Below are 21603 nucleotides of genomic sequence, written 5' to 3'. Positions count from 1 at the left end.
GGTCTGCAAAGTAAGCTTCATGGAGAATATTGAGAAAAAGTTATTTTATATAATACACTGACTGAATCCTGCTCAGCCATAAAGTGTTAGATATTTCAAACAATGTCAGTTCAACTATGTAGCTAAGAAGAGTTGATGTGATTTTTAATGTATTGAATATTTTTCTTAACAGTTGAGAATAAACTAGGTCAAATCAAGTAATGAAAACTTAAAAAGCAATTGTTTAATAAGAATAGTGGGATTTTTAAAGAACATGATTAGATGGAAGTAATATTACAAAATAAGAAGAGACAAAACACTAACTAGGTGATGTTTTGTTTGTGTGACTGTTGATTATCACTTATTGGGTGCAGAGTGTCACTGTGTCGATATGACTTCAGGATGAGCGACTGTAGAGTTCCTCGAGGTCCTCTCACATCTTTTCCATCTCTTCTTCAATATGTAGCTTGGGGAAGGTAAAGAAGTGTTACTCCACCCTCAGATCCAAGGTGGGCCCTGGTTTCCTAGTAACTCAGTCAGGGCAGTGCCATTCCCTTGCATTTGGCTTAAGTGACACAGCTCACAGCGGTCCCCAGGGGACACAGAAACATGAGGACATTTGAGGGTTCCCTCTGTCATTATGACTCTGAATGTGATGGGAAAGCTAGAAATGCTGAGATTGTTTTGGATCCAAATGGATAGTTTGTAACACCAAAACAATCTGGGTCAAGGGGCTGAAAGAAATCGTGCCTTTGATGAAATAACTGAGCCATGAAAACAAATCAAACACCTGTGCTATCTCAGAATCTTCAACTTTTGTAAGCCAATCAATCCCCTTTCTTGCTTAAACCATTTTGAGTCAGATTTCTTTGTAGTTGCAACAGAGTCCTAAATGATGTAAGTCACTGGGAAAGAGCTCTCGTTCCGGAGATAGAAATTCTGAGATCTGTATCCTGGAGTTGCCATAATGTAGCCATGTAACCTTTGCCAAGCCATTTAACCAATTTCAGCCTTAACATATTCATCTGTTAAACAGAAGTGTTAATATCAAGTTTCAAGTTCTGTTGTATAGCTACGTGGGAGAACACAGATAAAATGCCCTGCTCAGAATAGGTATCCATAATGTGAGTTTCTTTCCTCTCTGAGACACTACATGGCTTTTATATTTAAAGCAAATGTAATTACGACTTTGATATTATAAATAAGTAAATACATTCATTTCTCTAAAAACATCAATGAGTGTGAAATAGCTATTACTTAGAACTTAGATATTCTCGTCATGCGTAAAGGAGACTAAACCTCTACAGTATTACACAAAATCTATGCGACTGATCACCTGGCATAACTGATAACCTGTAAGAAGTGTCCTTAGGACAGGTCCTAAAACTGTAAAACTTAGCTTCTGTGCTGCACCAGGAATAGCTCACATTCTGTCTAGGTTCTCAGTGTTTTCTTCCTCTAGTCCCATGCACTGGGAATTGATTAGAAAGTCCCATTCATATATAAACTAGGCTGTTGTCTGGGCACCCTGTTTCCTACCCACTGGAGTCACCTATGAGTGAGGAATGCTAGGCTCGGAGGCAACAATTCCATCTGCTGCAGCTGAAATTGGCCTTTCCCAGAGCTGAGCAGTCATCCACATCTTTAACGAGATGAGAGCGGATTCCCACAGAATCACAGAGAATACAACAGAGGAATACCTGAATGCTGACAAGCAAAGGAGAATGAGATGTGACCCTGGGTGATCATGGCACCCGAGAAGGGCAAAGCGGAAGGGTATAACCCTCCTGGGCGGTAGTACTCTTCCCTTCCTGTCTGCACCATCCTGCCCCAGCCTTCAGGTACCAAGGGCCCTCCCAGGCTACTCAACCAGCATTTTGGAGGCTTCTACTCCATTGCCTTTGGGATACTGCAGAAAGTATTGAGGATAAAATGGTGGGTAAGATACAGTTTCGGACCTTGAGGAATTCCCAGTCCAGATGGTTACTATAACGTAATTCAGAAACCCCCAGTGGTCCCGGGCCTCTGGGTGTGGATATCTTTATCTTACATTCCTACTAACTGTAGTGTTCTAGCTCTAATTAACATTGCTCTCAGATTATTCTCATGTTACGAATCAGGGTGCAAAGGATCCAACTTTCATTAGGAATCTACTAATTCCTAATATGTTTGTTAGGAAATAAAGAGATCTGAGAAGCTGTAGGGAAATAATTTAGGGGGAATGGAACTCCTTCCAGAAACTATTAAATACTGATAAATTGGCAGCTGCCTACTCATAAGATCCTTCTTATTTCCAGAGCTTGCGCCTCAGCCCCAGAGGTGCATGTAGGTAGGGTTATTCTTTGGTAGGGAGACCAATGCCTGATGTGTACCGAGGAGCATTTTCCATCAGGAAAGCATGGTCTTATAAAAAAATATCTGATCATGATGTGGGCACTTGTCAATCATCATCATGAGGTTTTGACAGACTGAGATTTAGAAGTTGCTTCTGTTGCATAGGTGTGCTTTGCAGGACCATGATATCAAAGGCTATTTAGTGGTCTGGTCTGAATTAAAGCTGCTACAGTGGGACAACTTACTAGCATCTACTTCCGTTACCACGATTGGTTTGGAGAATTGAATTCGGAAGCCCCAGGGGTAATCGCCAGTTCCTTTGAAGAGCCTCACAGTTCGTTCTCGAACTACAGAGGAAGCAAAGAAGGCATTATTTTGAGTTAATCTTTATGTACTATAAATAAGATTATAAAAGTATCTAGTATTTATTGATTGTTTATTGCATTCCAGGCCTAATCAAAATGTTCTAAGCACTTTACAAGCATTATCTAATTTAATCTTCTCATTAGCCTGTTACATTATTGGTTTTTTTTTGGAGAGGAAGAAACCAGGCACAGAGAGGTTAAACAATTCACCCCAGTCACATGGTGAGTAAGGGGCCCTGCTACCTACCCAGAGACAGCATGACCTCCAAAAGGCAGCTGAGCCTTACAGGTCTGACTCACTCAGGTCTGTAACCAATGCGACATTTATTACAAAGTTATACATGGAAATAAGAAAACAGAATTGTTAGTCATACATTTAGGTCTTACAAGAATCCAGGAAAGTCTGAACAACAGAGCATCTCAGAAAAAAACACAGGAATAGCTGGGCCTTACAGAAATTGTAACTGTAAGTTTGTGCTGGGTTGAAGGTGGAGAGATCCAGAGACTTCACAGTAAGAATTCATGGATTTTTATATTAGTCTAGTGATCTTTAATTAATGTGGCTTAGCTATTTCTCAGTCTGCTTTTCCATGTATCTGCATCCTTTTCCTCCTGCTTCCTTCCTATGATCTTCTCTGTATATATGTTTAGGTATATATGTGTGTGTGTGCACGCACTTGTTTGTGTGTGTATTTCTTCCTCATAGCCTCTGCTTACCAATGAGTTTGGCTTATTCATACTTCAGTTCACTCATCAATTTCTCTGCCTCAAGACATTTTAACTTCTGTGCCCATTACCAAGAGCATTTTCCCAGTTTGATTCCTGAAAGAGAATCTCACAGGTCAAAACCATCTCTGCTCATAACTCTTTACGCTATTATACTTCAGAAGTGAGAAAAGGGCAGGATTCCAAGGCAGAAAACATGTCTCTGCAAGACTGTTTGTTGCTTTTGTGGAAGGACAATTTGCATAAAGGAAGATGTGGACATTGTAGGTACTCTGTCTTTCACAGTACATTAACATCTTGTTTTTTATTTAGAAAAAAATATATGCCTGAATCATACTAGAAGATAAAATTAAAATGAAACATCTGTAGGGCTTAAGTAATCTCAGAAGGACCCATTTTTAAATACTGACAAGGTTATTCAATGAAGAATTATAACAAAAGCCTTCAAAATAATGAGTATTCGGTTGTATTTATGGTCAAGTTCACCAAAGAGAAGTACTAAGGCAATACTGGGAGAACTCATCTGTCCCCAACAATTTGATTGACATACTTAATTGTTAAATTTTCTCTTCTATATGTTAATAAATATCTAAAAATGATAAAGAATAAATCATAATAAAGTATAACAATAAACTTCCTGAGCTCTAGAAGTGAATTATTAGTAATAGCCCTATTATTAGGCCTCAGAAGAAGTCAGGTAATTAATTATAAAATAAGAAAGCTGATCTATTAATAAGGGCAGGGTAAGTGAACACCTTAAAAATTATAATTCAATAGAATACCCTTTCATTAAAAAATAATAGGAGTACATTAGAGTTTATGCATAATATATTTTGCTGCTTCTTTTCAACCCTTCTTTTGTATTTCTGTATTTCACTTCTCATTTCTCAGGTAGATTTAGATCTTACTCCAGATTAGAACATTCCTTCTTTTCAGGGTTGTATCCTCTCTAGATATGTCTTCAAAGGCTGTTACAGAATGCCTGATGTAGGCAAAATATGGATAGAACTAGAATAAATCTAGAGGTCAAATGAAATCTTGAGAATTTAAGATGACTGAAGGATTGTATTTTGAGTGGGAAAGAACCTTAGTCCATCTTCCAACTGAGGAATCCCCTAATTGCCATCTCTGAAAGATGGTCTGGGTGGATGAGTCCCTAGTCTTTGGAGAGATATTATTATTCCAAATTTATTATATTTTGCAGAGTTTGTAAAAAGATTTGGGCAAATCAATATGTATATATATGTATATGTTTTAACCAAGTTTCCTATAAGAAGTGACAAAGTTAGTAAAAGATTATGCAGTGTGTACAAATGTGGTTGGGTGTGACTCTCTCCTTTGTCAGCTAGGGAACAAAAATATCTGATGAACACAAGAAAACCAGCATCTCTATCTTTAATGATCCATTGTAGCCTAACAGCAGAAATTGTTCATTCACAAACATTTACAGAGTATCTACAATGTCCCCAGGTGTTTTCCTATGTACTAAGACTGTAGTGGTGAAGACAAACAAAATACTTTTTCTCATGGAGTTTACATGCTAGTTGTTGGCTGCCAACACTGGAAAACATTCAAAGGCAGGAAGGATAAAGTCTCTTCATGTGGATTCCTAAACTAACATTGGTCTTTCCAAGAAAATACACTCTTTGTCTGTTGTTGAAAACAGTATCAACATATCAAAGCTGCCAGGGAGGTACTGCTGTGTTCCAGCCATACAGCTCTGTGTTGTGCTCTATTGTATGCTGCTAGGAAGATCTCTGTCATTTGTTAATACAATTCCATTGTGGCAGTCATTTTACCTGACTCTTTAGACTGCCACTCACTGGATCTCAGCATAATTTAAAGGACAGAACTGGGAAATTCCAAGCCACAGAAATGCAGTCTGTTTTCACAGTCTGCAACAGACTGGTAGCTAATCAGGGCAAAAAAGAAAATATGAAATCCTATTTCTGACCTTTATAGAAATCATTTGTAACGTCCCCACTTGTCAAAACTTCTTGCTCCCTCTGGGTTAACCTCTTGATACTGTCTTTTGTTTTTGACATATGGATTACCCAACACATACTTGTTTAATGAAGTATTTTTACTGTGTTGATTCAAATCAAATCATGTCTGTTGTTTTGTTTTCATATCACATGAGATTGTTAAGATAGCTATTGCTTACAAGTCAGTGGTGGTTTTTTTCATTGTTTATTTTTTCAGTCAGGCAAATTGAATGTCAACAATGTGTGTGAACATATGAACAATTCAATAAAACTTTTAAATGGTGAGCTCAACTGTAGCACTGTCCTGTGGGAGAAGAGACAATCAAAATGTTTGCAACATGTTCCCCTCCCATTCTGAAGACAATTTTCTCATATTTTAAGATTTATAGTCCTTTCTTCCCTTGTCACTGTCTGGCAGATAATCTATGAATTCCACACAGCTACTGAAAAGCCACTAACAGCGTCATCTTTTCAGAGACTGGGTGGGCATATCCTCAAGTAATTTATCCCCACAAATAACACTACCTTGGAATCATCTTGTTAGATATAAAAGTTCAAATGACAGGTAAATATTTCCATAACATAACACCACTCAGACATTAAAAATACCATAAAATTTTCTTGTGGCTCAAGCAATACACTTTTATAGTGATGCAAACCTTTGTTTATGTATTTCTCCAATTTATAGAAGAGCTCTTTTAAGTGATTATGAATTGGATTTTTAAGGTGTAAAATTTAATCACCAAATACATGATGGTAGAGATAAATTGGTATTGCAATATCTTCGAAATGCCATTAGGCTAATAAAGATTTTTTCAGTTTTAAAATTATTCGTCTCCAACTCACCTTTCTAATCTCTATCTTCTTATATTGATCTCTCACTATCACATAGTTAAGAACACCTGCATCTTGTGTATGTAATACTTCTAGTCTTAGTAACAATAAGAAAGAACAACTAGCAGCATTTTTGAACTGAAGTTCAATCCAATAAATAGTATCATGAAACTCAACTGCAACATTTAAACATATTTTCTTTGTGTGTGTGTATACAGATATACTTCCATGCATACATATACATATGTCTATATATGCCTATATGCCTGTATATATGTATTTGCATATATGTGTATGGCTATATGAAATTTTCATATATATATATGAAATTTTTTGGCAAAATTGAACAAATTCTCTTTCTTTTTTTAACCAAAGCAAATGATAGTGAATTAACCCAAGGCTTGTTTTGTGCCAAAAATAAACATTTGTAGAAATGGTGATAATTGTGAGGGAGGAACTGTATCTTATTCATCTTATATTCTCAGCTGCCTGCCACAAACAGTCAATATATATTTAACAATTTAGTAATTATATTATATAATAGCAACTGTTTATAATTTATATAAAATATATATGAATATACATAGACTAATATAAATATATATTCAATATTCAACCAAAATTTTCATGAAAATTAAGAAAAATAAGGGAGAAATAGTCGATGGATATAAATAGCCTATAAAGAATTTTCATGTACATAATTTCATTTCATTTTGTATTAACACTGTAGGATAGGCCTAGAGATAATAACTTCAAGTAAGTGACTTTTCTAAGGTTTATAGCTGGTAAATTACTGAATAGTCACGGAATCTCAGCCTTTTTATTCATTCACTCATCAAATATGTACTGTATTGGCTTCCTATGATGAAGCAGGCACTGTCTGAGGTGCTTGGAATACATGAATAAACAAATATGCATAGACAGAGATCCTAACATTAAAAATCTTACTTTCATCATCCTATTGCTTAAATTAAAGTTAAATATACAGAATTTTGAGTTTTTTGCAAGCTTAATCCTAGGGCCTCATCTATTTTAATTTTCAAAAATTCTACTCTAAAATTTTGCATTTTTATATTCAGATTCTCATGCTTTTTAATAAATGGTTAAGCTTCATTCATAGTTATGATTTGAATATAAATAAATATTTTAAATGTGCATAATACAGACATTGTATTCCCTTATGTATTTGTACAGTAACTCATTTTTTAAATTTTTTATTAAATTTATTGGAGTGACATTGGTTAGTAAAATTATATAGGTTTCAAGTGTACGATTTTATAATATATCATCTATATATTGCATTGTGTGGTTACCACCCAGAGTCATTACTTCTTCTCATTTAAATTACAACTTCTCATTTAAATCCTCCAGTGTTGAGTTTCATATTTATAAGGAAAGTTAAGAAAGGCTCTACTCTACAGATAAAACAAATGATTATCATGTATATAACACAAATTAATCTTGCTTGCATAAATGGGATTAAGATAAACCCAAGCACATTCTGATGCCTGCACTGAGAATGTTAAATACCTCTTTGTAGAATCTGTCATATTCATCCTAGTCATTCTTCAGCAAGCTGCCCTAGTGCCTGTACCATAGCAGGCATACAGGCACAGCGTTTGTTGAATGCATGATTGCATAATTAATTTAAAACATTATTTACAACCTTAATCTTTGCTTGCTTGAGTTAAATTGTTTAGTATTCATTAAGGTCATTTATTATTAATACAGAACTTTACAAACACTCTACACCTTAAATTTTGCAGCAAAAATTGGACTGAAATAATAATTCCACATGCTGAAATTTGTAATCCAGGTATAAGTTGTTTTTTTTTTTAATCATTAAGCTATTATTGCATTATGGAAACATACATGGTTTAAGTAAACTAAAAATTAATGTCATAAAAATATCAGAAACCATTAAAATATTAATGAAATCTTTACAAACACATGAAAATATTTATATTACTAAATAAAGGTATTTAGTAATTATTAAACAACTATGTTATTAAATGTACAAAGCAGGCTATAAAATCTTACATATCAAACTATATACATGATAAAATCAAATGCATATTTCATATATGTTTAAAAAAAGGACTAGACCTATGTATAGTAAAATGACAATGCAGAGACATTAAAACGGTTATACTTCTGTTTCTCATTTGTTTCTCAACAGAAACTCATAGACACAGACAATAGTTTAGTGGTTACCAGAGGGTAAGGGGGGTGGGGGGTGGGGGTTAGAGATGAAGGTAAGGGGGATCAAATATATGGTGATGGAAGGAGAACTGACTCTGGGTGATGAACACACAATGGGATTTATAGATGATGTAATACAGAATTGTACATCTGAAATCTATGTAATTTTACTAACAATTGTCTCCCCAATAAATTTAATTTAAAAAAAATCAAACAAACAAACAAAAAACGGTTATACTTCAGTATTGGGACAATAAATGGTAATTTGCTACTTTTTTATATTCTCCATTACATTTTTGAAAAATGGTATGTTTTACTTGTAGAATGAAAGACTCTTGATTCTTCCTACATTAATCTTTACTCCAACTTTGGAATTACTATTCTATGTTTGAAGGAGCTATTAAGACAGTTTTTATTTTAAAAGCTTCAGGTTTTTTCACAATATTGAGAAATATATGTGTATATATATGGGAGCACACATACTTCTATCCAAATGGTACACTCAATGTGTGTTTGCCGACTTCAGAGATTTGCCTGGAGCCGGTTACTGAATCTCTAAGTAATGAATCTCATTTGATCATAATTGTAGAGTCCTTACCAGCTACTGGTCGAGGTTTGTTACTAAGACATCTGGGACTGTTCTCAGGATTCCCATCATCCCCTCGGAAAACCCAGGCGGCTGAGTGGAAATTCTCTGTGTAGAACCCTTTTTCCTCAATACCAACTCGAAAGCCCAGATCCACAGAACGGCCATTTTTTGAGGTGGCTGAGGAGCAGAAAAGGTGATACCACGAATTATATTCTGGCGAGAAAGAAGATGCGCGTGCGCTGATAGCCAAGGCGAGCGAGCAAGCAGTTAGATGTGTGCAGGGGCGAAGTCTATACTAAGCATAGATGGAGTGTCATCCTTGCAAACATGTAGCTAAGTTCGTTAGACAGTTCTCTTGGGAAGAAATTAAAAAGTTCTAAAATATCATAAATGAAACAGGCATTGCTTGAGGGAATATGCTGTTGGAGTTAGTACACTATGGATAGCACTAGATATCCTTTTGTTGAGGAAAAGTATAGAAAAAATAATCAGTTTTTCAATTTATATATTAGTATTTAGGCATGAAGAGGAAGCCACATAAGACTGAGAATTAGCTTTAGAAGCCCTTTCAAAATTCTAAGAACAAGGGAAAAGAAACACTATTGTTTCCCTGTGTTTCAAAGAAGGTGTAGCAAAAATGAACATACATTCCTAGAAAATTCACTATGGTCTTAACATGTAGAGCATATTAAAGCATCTAGGGAAGTATGTAAAGTATCATCTGACGGTTTCATTCACAGCAGTTTAGGGTTTTCTGTGAACTGGGGAGTCTCTAGGATAGTGTGAAAGGCTGTGCAGGTTGCCGAAATGAGATTGCATTTCTATATTAGCTTCCGAGTGATTTTTTGTGACCTTATTTAGGTAATTCAAACCCAAATAAAGTCGTGCCCCAACTCGTTTAGTCTTTCAAGGGTGCAGAATTAGAAAGCATCATTTCATAACCAAAATATAATTTCAAAACCTTAAGTCCTTTACTTGCATTTCTCTAGTATCATGAAGAGGTTGGGGTGAAGACCACAGAATGCTTCTTAAACAATAACATAATTGCTCTCTTTCAACTTCTTCTGACATACTAGAGTTGCTTCCATACCCTTCTCTTAAAAATTGTAGGCAAAACCTTTTCCTTCTTCCTGGAACCCTGCCTAGCAGTGGCCAGCTGGACTTCTGCTGGAAGTCCGGTTTGTACAGCCTTGGGCGGAATGGTTCTTCGGCTCTCACTGATTTTCTCTGGAGAAGCATTCCTAATGGCTCTGTCCTTGTCCCTACATTTCCATCCCTGCTCTCCTAGTACTCCGCTGAAGAGTGTAAATTTTAGTTGTTGTCCTGACACACAGCTCCATGTAACAATCATTTTTTAGCTCATGTATTTGTTTAACTTGTGGAGAAAGGGTCAAGGATGGTATGCTGACAAAGCACATAACAGCATGGTTTCTTGCAAGCAGTCAAGAACAAATACGTTTAATGCTTATTCTTGTAGTTTTTATTTTGTATACCAAATGAAATTTCATTAGTCACCAGATACAAATCCATAGTTTAAACAGTTTCAGGGGCATTCACTCATATATTATTCATTTATTAAGTTGAATTAATTTAAAATAATTTTTGTATCATGAGAAAGGTACAAGTTTAAGCACAATGGAGATAGAAAGATGAGTAAGATAGGGGACTTATGATGAAAGAGAACACAGAGGAAGGAGAGAGTGATTCTGGCTGTAGGGAAGGGTAAGATTAAAGGAAGAATATCATTAGACTGGAACTTGAGGAGTGGGCAAAATTTCTACAGGATGATGGGTTTGAAGATTGGTAAATAAACATGGTATGGACAAGCGGCCTGCAGTGGGAAAGTAGGGCCTGGAAAGATAGACTATGTTGATTGAATAAATACAATTTTGGTGTGTGAAAATAAAGGGGATGACATATAGATATATTATGTAACAATAAAGTTGGAATGTAAATGGTAAGTGAATTTTATGGGATAGCTTGTTTATTGGAATACAATTGAGGACCATTTTAGAATACTTTAACTCAGGACGTGGGATGCCTTCTTCTATGCATCATATTTCAAAATCCCTGAAGTATTTTTGCACTCATTTCTTGAATAAGTCTGAGTGTAACATTTGACTATAAATGGCAGGAAAAGTAAACTGAAAAAAACATTATAATAATTTATTGACCTATCTTTTTGAGGTTTAAGCCTAGGTTTGAGGTCAAAGCGGCTTTATACATAGTACTTGGTAAAATTACAGAAACCTTAAAGGAATTTAAAGCATCTTCCCTTATTTGATTCATTTGCTATATCCTTGGCCTTAAATATTCAATTATATTTTAATATTTATGAATATAACATACACAGATTTCTGGGCCCGTAGATTTAGCTTTATTATTATTATTTTTCCTGAGCAGCAGCTATCCTTGTTGGATGTACAGTCATCCTGCTATCACGTAAGGTCTGAGGGTGGGCCTTTAAATTATAGTGATCTTTGTCTTTAACAGCATGCACAGGACTGTTAAAACAGCTCACTTATTTACAAACAGATTTGATTATGTGGATGAGCACTTTTCTATTCATTTCCCTTACCAAGACAGAGCTAATCGACATACTCTTACATAAACTGAGACATAAAATTTGTGTTAAAATCCAATGAAGCAGCAAGCCACACACCTGCTGCAGCTTTGAACTGCTAGATTTCTCAACAACTGTCCCTGTGGAACTCTGAACCAAATAGAAAACAAATTGAAATGTCATTTTGTCACCAAAATTTGGGTTGCTAAATGAGCCTTTGATAAAACCTTAAAACAGAATGAGCTCTTAAACATCATGGTATTACTGACATTGCATTTCCACTTCTGTGCTGTTGAAAAATTTAAATATTTCCCTTTTTTTGACTTTTTGAAGAGAGCTTTATTAAAAATATTGTAAGATACAATATAATACTGGCTTCAGGTATACACAATAGTTATTCAACATTTATATACCTAAAGAAGTGATCACCATAAGTCCAGCAACCATCTGACACCGTACCATGCTATCACACTATTGCTGACTATATTCCCTGTGCTGTATATTACATTCCCATGACTTATTTGTTTTATACCTGGAAATTTGAGCCACTTATTGTCGTTCATCTTTCCCCCCCTTTTAATTTTTCAGTTACAGTTGACATTCAAAATTAATTTATATTAATTTCAGGTGTATAGCATACAGTTAGACATTTATATAATTTAAGAAGTGACCTAGTCTAGTACCACCCTGGCACTATACATAGTTATTACCATATCATTGACTATATTCCTTATGTTTTACTTTATTTCCTTATGATTATTTTGTAGCTACCAGTTTGTACTTCTTAATCCCGTCAATTTTTTAACTGGCCCCCCAACTATCCTCCCATCTATCACCCCGATAAGTCTACTACCCATCTGACACCATATATAGTTATTACAATATTGTTGACTATACTCCTTATATTATACCCTACATCCCCATGACTACTTTGTAGAAGCCAATTTGTACTTCTTAATTCCTTCCCCTTTTTCATCCATTCCCAACCCTCCTCCCATCTGGCAATCATGAAAATGTTCTCTGTATCTATGAATCTGTTTTTGTTTTGTTTGCTTATTTTGTTCTTTAGATTCCATATATAAGCGGAATCACATTGCATCAGTCTTTCACTGTCTGACACTCCACTCAACACAGTACCCTCTGGTTCATCCATGCCACCACAGATGGCAACATCCCATTCCCTTCCATAGCCGAGCAATATTTCATTGTATGTATGTGCCACCTCTTCTTTATCCATTCTTCTATCGACAGGCACCCAGGCTGCCGCCACATCTTGGCCACTGTAAATAATGCTGCAATGAACATATGGATGCACACGTCCCCTAGAAGGAGCGTTTGGTTTTTTTCAGATAAATAGCAGGAAGTGGGATTACTGGGTCCTTCTTTGTCACTTGTTACAGCTTTTGTTTTAAAGTCTATTTTGTATGGTATAAGTATTGCTGCCACAGTGGTGTTTTTTTTTTTAATTTTTGCTTTTGTTTTTTTGTTCTTTCATTTTCATGAAGTAACTTTTTCCATCCCTTTACTTTCAGTCAGTGTATTTTAATTTGCAGTGAGTAGGCAGTATTTCTAAGGGTTTTATTTTCTTATCGATTTAGCCACCCTATGTTTTTGATTGGAGCATATAATCCACTTACACTGAAAGCAATTGTTGATAGATATGTACTGTGTTTCTCTGAAAATAAGATCGGGTCTCATATAAAAGTTTGCTCCAAAAGGCACATTAGGGTGTATTTTCAGGGGATGTCTTATTTTTTCATGTACAAAAATCTACATTTATTCAAATACAATCATGTCATCTTCTTCTGGAACATCGTCATAACATACTAAATGTGTCCGTCTGGCTGACAATCTTAACTGGAGCTTATTTTGGGAGAAGGTCTTATTTTCGGGGAAACACGGTAGTTATTGTCAGTTCATTATTCATATTTTTAACCTTTTTTCCCCCCATCTTAAAGAAGTCCATCTAACATTCCTTGTAATACTGGTTTGGTGGTGATGACCTCCTTTATCTTTTTCTTATCTGGGAAGCTCTTTATCTGTCCTTTGATTTTAAATGATAGCCTTGCTGCGTAGAATAGTCCTAACTATAGGTCTTGCCTTTTCATCACTTTGAGTACTTCCTGCCAACCCCTTCTGGCCTTCAGGGTTTATGTTGAGAAATTAGTTGATAGTCTTATGGGAGCTCCCTTGTAGTAACTAACTGCTTTTCTCTTGCTGCTTTTGGTATTCTCTCTTTGTCTTAAACCTTTGCCATTCTAATTATAATATGACTTGGTGTGGGCCTGTTTGGGTTCATCTTTTTCAGGGACTCTCTGTACTTCCTGGGCTTGTATGTCTATTTCCTTTGCCAGGTTAGGAAAGTTTTCAGTCATTATTTCTTCAAAAGATTCTCAATCCCTTGCTTTCCCTCCTCACCATCCGGTACCCTTATGCTGTGAATGTTATTATGCTTGATGTTGTCCCAGAGGCCCCTTAAACTCTCCTCCTTTTTTTGGATTCTTTTTCCTTTTTGCTGTTCCAAATGGGTGTTTTTGCTACCTTGCTTCCAAATCCCTGACTCGATACTCTGCTTCATCTAGTCTGCTGCTGATTCCCTCTAGTGCATTCTTCACTTCAGTTATTGCATTCTTCACTTCTGGCTGCTTCATTTTTATGGTTTCTATGTCCTTTTTAATGCTTGCTATCTCTTTGTTGAAGTTTTCAACTAAGTTCTTTGAGCATTCTTATAACCATTGTCTTTTACTCTTTATCTGGTAGATCACTTGCCTCCATTTTGTTTAGTTCTTTTTCTGGATTTTTCTCCTGTTCTTTCATTTGGGATGTATTTCTTTGTTTTCTCATTTTGACTGCCTTTCTGTGTTTGTTTCTATGTATTAGGTAGGTTTGCTATATCTCTCCGTCTTGGTGGGTGGTTTTACGTAGTAGGTGTCCTGTGAGGCCCAGTGGCACAGTCTCCCTGGTCACTCGCTCCAGGTGTTATAGCAGTGTCCCTTATGTGAGTTGTGTGTGACCTTCTGTTGTAGTTGGCATGTTAGTAGATGGGATTGACCCTCAGGCTGACTGGCTGTGCAATTTGGCCACGTCCATAGCTTATGGCCTTCTGTGTAGGGGGCTTACCCATGGAACAGGTTTTGTATCAGCAGCTCCAGTGTCTGTTGAGATCACCCTTTGTATGTGCCACTTTGGGGCTAATTGGGTGGTGCTCTGCTGTGATCTGAAGCTAAATTTCAAGTATGTTGGTTCTGGGCCCTCTTGGGAGGGGCTCTGGTGCATGCCTAAGTCAGCCACTGCCTATGACCAGCTGGGGACTACCTGGTAGGAGATACAAAGTGATCCATGGTTGGTCACTGCCTGTGCTGTACCTGGAGGCACGTGGGAGAGGTCACACAGCAAACAGGACAGCTGCCACCAGTACCAGGTCTGGGGTAACTGCAAAAAGCCAGGACACTCAGAGGTCTGTTGCCACCTGCCAGCTCCTGTAAGGTTCAACCTTTGATAAAGCCTCCTGTGTTATGCAAGTTGGGTGAAGCAGGGTCTCAATGAGTCAGCAGGGTGGAGCAGCAGAGCTCACCAGGCCAATTAGATTCATTTTGGCCTGTGGGGCAGGCTCAACACAGAAAGGATGGTGCCCACTTGCCAGCTGCATGGGAGAAGGGCCCCACACAGGGAACATGGGGGCTGTACCTCCAGTCCTGGCCCAGAAGTTACACAACTCAGTCTCTCCCTGTATGTTTCCAATGCCCCCAGAGTCACAGTCCACCCATCCACCAGAGTCAGGGTGAGTGCCTACATAGGCCCTTCAAGAGGATTTCTTTCTGGGTTTCCTTCAGCCTTCTGTCCCACCAGGATGATTGGAATCCCCACATTTTCTCACAGCCAGAATTTGTGGGGGCTCTTCTTCCCGGCATCAGTATTCGGGCCTGGGGAGTCTGGTGTGGGGGACTAGGTTCCCTCTCTCCTTCATGGGGAACCTCTGTGGCTAAGATATCTCTCCTGATTTTCAACCACCACATGTCGGTGTGGAACCAACAGGTTTCGTGTCTCAACCCCTCCTACCAGTCTGATGTGGCTTCTTCTTTATATCCTTAATTATAAAACTTCTGTTCAGCTAGACTTCAGATGGTTCTCCAGGTTGACAGTTCTATAATTTAATTGTAATTTTGTTGTGTTCATGGGATGAGGCAAGCACAGCTTTTATCTACTCTGCTGTCTTGGATCTTGAACCCCTCCCCCCCCTTTTTTTTTTTTTACTTTAGAATAAAAAAGATAAAATACTTGGCTCAGTTCCAGGTGTCTTTAGACATTGTCATATCTCTTTCATTCCACTGTATTACCTGAGGATAATAAAAAAGTGGTGTATAATGAAGTGAGACCCTGTTTGGACTTTTCATTAGAGAGACCAAGATTAGATTTGAATGGTCCAACCAGAGGCAGTGTGTTGCAGTGTTCAAGATCACAGACTCTTGTCAGGCTGTCTGGGTTTGAGACCCACCACGAATTATAGCTGAGTGATACTAGGCAAGTCACTTATGCTCTCCAAGACTCAGATTCCTCATTTGGTAAAGTGAAGATGAAAATGCAGTACTTAACTCATAGTGTTGTTGGGAGAATTAATAAGCTAATATATTGTAAAGCCTGGCATAGTAAGTGCAATGCAATTTTTAGTTCTTATTATTAGAAACTGAAGTTATTTTGCCTGCTTTCCTTTCTCTCTCTCTCTCTCTCTCTCTCTCTCTGTTTCTCTCCCACCTCACCCTCCTGCTTTCATATTTCTGTGTAAGCTAGTATTTGGAAAATACATTTCCATAATAACTTTTATAGCTGAATGAAATAAGGAAAATGGTATCAGATATCCTCACACAATTAGATTCGAATTCTTGCCACATCTGTTTGTGATACAGGAGCCATTTGAGATTATAAAAATCAGAACTCCATTTTGCAGGCCCTTCTGACTTCAGTTTCCAGCCTTCAGGTTATTTACCTGGTACGCCTTAGTCAGCATCCGTCACAGCCTAGATGGATTGATCAACTGTGTCCACACACATAAATATGTCATTCCTAATGTCTTTTCCAGTTATTGTATAGGAAGTCAGAGATGAGTGAAATTAACAGACTGAAAACACCAGCTATAATGATGCTCGATAAAGCTGTCAGGTTTTAAGTCATGGATTGGTAGCATATCCTGACTCAATAAATGAGATAAAATTTAAACCACACATTAAACAATGCTAGCTCCAGCAGCTCTTAGTGAAGTGCAGTCTCTACTGAAAAGTTGCTGAAGAAATATAACATGCCTTTTGAGTGTCTGTGGCTGGGATAAACTGAAAAATAAAATGATGGACAGTTCAATTCCCTCCTGTCTAATGCGAAACAAATTATTAGTGTAAGTTTTTATTAAAAACAGAATTTATCTGAAATCTATGTAATTTTACTAACAATTGTCACCCCAATAAATTAAAAAAAAAATCTGTAAAACAAAACAAACAAAACAAAAAAACAGAATTTATCCCAAAGAAACCACAATCATTGTTTTAATTAAAATTATTATGTTTTTTTGGCCTGAAATTTGAATTGGTATAAGTTCTACAGCTATTTCCAGTGGGTACTGGTAAATGTTTAACAACTGGTTCTCCAAAACAAAAAAAAGAGTCCTGATTTGTAGTGTTTGCCGGTTTCCACTGTGTAAATACTGGTCCTCCAGATTAGAAGGAACTGAAAACTAGAGAAAATGGCCCTTTTCTTTGTGGCACATGAACCATCATCTATGGTTAATCAAACTAAACAAGTTTCCATTCAATTTAATTTTTTAGTTTAGATCAATCATAAGTTGTTTCAGGTAAGAGTGGAAGCTACTGCTATATGTAATACATTTGTATTACTACATATAAAATTTTGTTTCTCTTTTTCTTATTTATTACCAAATTATTCTTCCCTCCGGTTTCTCCTTATTAGAAGCCTTTAAGATGGGTAAATTCTGACTGCTGTGGTGTTATCATTGTTGAACACATTGATCACTTTGGTTACTTGGGTTTGGAGGTATGTACTGCAGTTGAATTTTCTCCAGTATAAAAGAGAGACATTTCAAGGATCCAAGAGAAAACCCAGATAGGAGAAAGCAGAACTCAAGGAATGGGTATTATCGGAGGGAAGCAGTGCTATGAAAGGGCCTCCTTAGGTGACTACAGGGCAGCACAGAGACCTGCGAAATAGAGTGGTACCTAGAGGTTTCAAGTTGTATGATGGGGGGTTTGTGATATAGGCCCTCTCCTCCATCTCTTCTTTGATGTCTTCAGGAGATTCTGTCTTTCTCACTGGTGCTTTTCTACGAGTATATTCTTTGGGGGGACCTGGAATAGTAGGGCCAGTAGCAATTGTATCTGATTTACATGCAAACATTACCTATTGAAATATATTTAACATATGGCATTGTGCAAATTTAAGGTGTACAACATGGTAATTTGATACATTTATACACTGTAATATGATTGCAGTTGTAGCAATAATTAGCACCTCTATCACATTACATAATTATCCTTTCTTTTTAGTGGTTGGAATAATTAAGTTCTAGTTTCTTAGCAAGTTTGAAGATTATAATATAACACTGTCATCTATATTCACTGTACTATGCATTTTATCTCTAGAACATACTACTTATTGCACATTTGTACCCTTAAACAACATCTATCCTGTCCCCCACACCCCATCTTCTGGTAACCACCGGTTAACTCTCTGGTTTTACAAGTTTGACTATTTTAGATTCCACATATAATTGATATAATACAGTACTTGTCTTTCTCTGACTTAATTATGAGAAAGATTTGATACAGAATGGTGGAAGCATCAGCAAGAGTGAGAACCCAGGAGCTAGAGAGTCCCCAGGTGCAAACAATCAGTTGATCAATTGGAGCACCATGGCAGAGACAGTAAGTGGGTTGGTGTCTGCATAATCCTCTCTTTGAACTGGGTCACGTAGCAGCAATGGTAGTACTTGCATCCCGCCAAGAACAAATGAGTGTGTGAGAAAGTCAAAAACTGAGGACAGAAGAAACCCAGATGGGATGTGGAATAGCCTGTGCAGCACTAAGTTGTTTACTGCAACATGAATCATTCTTACACTGAATACAGCAAAAACCATAGTTGTTGCTTCACTACCTGCCCCATAGGGTGCTCAGTGGGAGGCATCAGGTGAATAGGGAATTTGACCCAAAGAATAAGCACCCAATCAAAAAGGACAACACATTTGAGAAAAGCCAACACTGTGAAACAAAGATAACAAACTCAGCAAATGAGAAATGTGTATCTGAGGAAATAGTTGATAGAGCAATTAGATTAAAACTATATATACTATACTTAATGTTATCAGAGGCATAAAAAATAAAAACAGTTCAATAAAAAAGAATCACCTAGAGATCTTTGAAATTAGAGCTGTTAAAATAAAAAAGTTAAAAAAAAAAGTAGGCTAAAGAGAAGGAAGGATTTAGATGTAGGGTGAATTGCTGAGCTGAAAGAAGAGCTAAAGAATTCCAAGAGAAGGCAGCACAAACTGGTGAGGGGATGCAAAGTGCAAAGAGAAAGTTAAGACAGATCTAATAGTTGAAATGTCTACCCCAAAGGGGTGCCATCAGGAAACAATAGAGAAGAGAAAAGGAAGCAATAGTTGAAGGAACTGTATCTGAGAATTTATGAGACTTGAAGAAAGATATGAGTCATCACCATTAATACCCTATGGTATGCCAAACATATTTAAGATACACACACTGATAAAGTACCAAGAATAAAGGGAAAACCCTAAGAGCTAACAGAAACAAACTCTGGGTTAATAACAGAAGTTGTGAGAATGAGACTAGATTCAGACTTCTCAGCACCACCAGTTACAGGAAGGTAATGAACCAGTTTCCTCAATAATTTGAAGCTAGAATTCTATACCAAATGATGACAAACTATAATCCAGAATTAAGTGGGAAATGAATATATTTTCAGATATGTAAGGACTCAGTTTACTTCCCAAAGAATCTCTCTGAAAATAATTGTTAAAGGATTACTATAGTAAGAAGGAAAAAAAAAATCCTTTTGGAAGTAATTGGTGAACAAAGCAATGATGAGGAAAAATTAATGAAATATGTTAAGTATTCATTATTAAAATATGTATAGTTTAAAATCTGAACAAAATTCTAGAATATATTAATAGAGAAACTGATAAGGGGCGGGGGACATAGAAATGGGAGAACATGAATATTACAACAAAATGTGAAGCAGTAGGAATATGATATTGGCAGTCTAATATAAGAAAGGTATTCTACAGAGAGGTAGTTCAATAGTCCATGAAAAACAGAGGGTAATAAAGCAACCCTATAGAGTAGTATATGTAAGAATAAAAATTTAAGATTCCAGATACTAAGTCCTTACTGCCAAATAGGAAGAAGCAACTGGAGGAATTAGACATTGATCAAGGGACACGAATGAAAACTATCAAGACAAATGGAACATTTAAATTATATTCTTCATTGTTCACATGAGTGCAAGAGCACTGTGGTGGGAATAATACAGTACAGTGTTTAATTATTTAAATTACTTATAATTTCATCCACATATTTATATCTACATTTGATCCCTAATCTGTGCCAGCTCTAACTCATTCTGGGTAAATTATACTACTGTCTTCATGAATTGTACTTGTGTCATTCCATCAGCTTGGCTGTAGGACATAACATAGGAGGCTTGCTATTGTCTCTATCATAATGACGTCATTCTCTGCATCTTTTGGATTCCTGGGCCCAATTCCAACATGTGTGTGTGTAAGGTTTCCCCCCACCACCAACAAGCAACTCCGGATACCAGTTGAGTGTATTATAATTTAACTCAATTCTGACACTATCTATCTGGAGATAGCATAAGATTCCACAGGTTAAGGGTTTAGTCCTATAAGAAAACCCCTCCTTCTCCCCACTTCAGATGCCAATTTTCAGTCCAGGTACTTCTGACCAACTGGCTACAAACTGGAGGTTCCAACGACCCCTCCAAATCAGAATGCGAATTGCAAGTCCAGGTTGTTACCTGTAGTTCTGATTGACTGGCTAGGTTCCAACATCCACCTCCTCGAGTTCAATTAATTTGCTAGAGTGGCACACAGAACTCAGAGAAACATTTTACTGATTAGCTCACTGGTTTATTATAAAATGATATAACTGGAACAACCAGATGGAAGAGATGCACAGGGCAAGGTATGGGAAAAGGGCATGCCCTCTCCATGTGCACAACTCTCCCCCAAATCTCCACATATTCACCAACTTGGAAGCTCTCTGAATCCATCCTTTTGGGGTTTTATGGAGGCTTCATTACAGAGGCACGACTGATTAAACCTCCAACATCGCTCCCCTCCCTGGAAGTGGTGGTGGTAGGGTGCTGAAAGTTCACCCTCCTAATCACATCGTTGGTTCCCTTGGCAATCATCCCCACCCTGGTTTACCCAGGGGCTTTCCAAAAGTCACAGCATTAATGTCTCATCACAGAAAATTCAAGGGTTTTAGGAGCTGTGAGCCTGGTGCCAGTGGACAAAGACCAAATATATATGAGAAAAAAATATATATACACACATATATATAAACATATATATGTATATATATATATATGTGTGTGTATATATGTGTGTGTGTATATATATTATATATATATACACATATATATATATATATATATATATATATATACATATACATATATTTTTCCTGAATGGTCACATACATATATATATATATTTCTTATAAATCACAATATTTCAATAGCACTGTATTTCCTTTTTTAAATGAAGCTTGCTCAAGTTTCAGTGTCAGTGTTTTTCCTGAACAACTGGTTCATTTTTGTAAATAATATGCAAATGACAAATGCCTATTAATTGTGTATCTTCTGACAACTTTAGCTGTTAGAATTTTAGAGCCAGATTAGTGGTGGTATGCACTAAATGTGTTAATGCACTCATCCCCGCCCCTTTTGTAAACCGTATTTTATCTTAAATTGGATTTCCTC

General features: G+C 36.7%; 1 protein-coding gene across 1 annotated transcript in view; it reads right to left on the bottom strand.

Moving 5' to 3' along the window:
- LOC141570779 (uncharacterized) overlaps nt 1–17976 on the bottom strand; it is a 97175-nt gene extending 79199 nt beyond the window's left edge. Inside the window, exons 1-3 of the mRNA XM_074329202.1 lie at nt 17799–17976; nt 9024–9191; nt 2559–2660 (exon numbers count right to left, since the gene is read on the bottom strand). Of these exons, the coding sequence (XP_074185303.1) occupies nt 2559–2660; nt 9024–9191; nt 17799–17976 (448 nt within the window). The remainder of the gene's footprint in view (nt 1–2558; nt 2661–9023; nt 9192–17798) is intronic.
- Between the last annotated feature and the right edge of the window lie 3627 nt (nt 17977–21603).

This window comes from Rhinolophus sinicus, linkage group LG03, assembly GCF_036562045.2.
Source record: "Rhinolophus sinicus isolate RSC01 linkage group LG03, ASM3656204v1, whole genome shotgun sequence".
Taxonomy (NCBI): Eukaryota; Metazoa; Chordata; class Mammalia; order Chiroptera; family Rhinolophidae; genus Rhinolophus; species Rhinolophus sinicus.
Note: the sequence above shows the minus strand (reverse complement) of the source record. Positions and strands in the feature narration are given on the sequence as shown.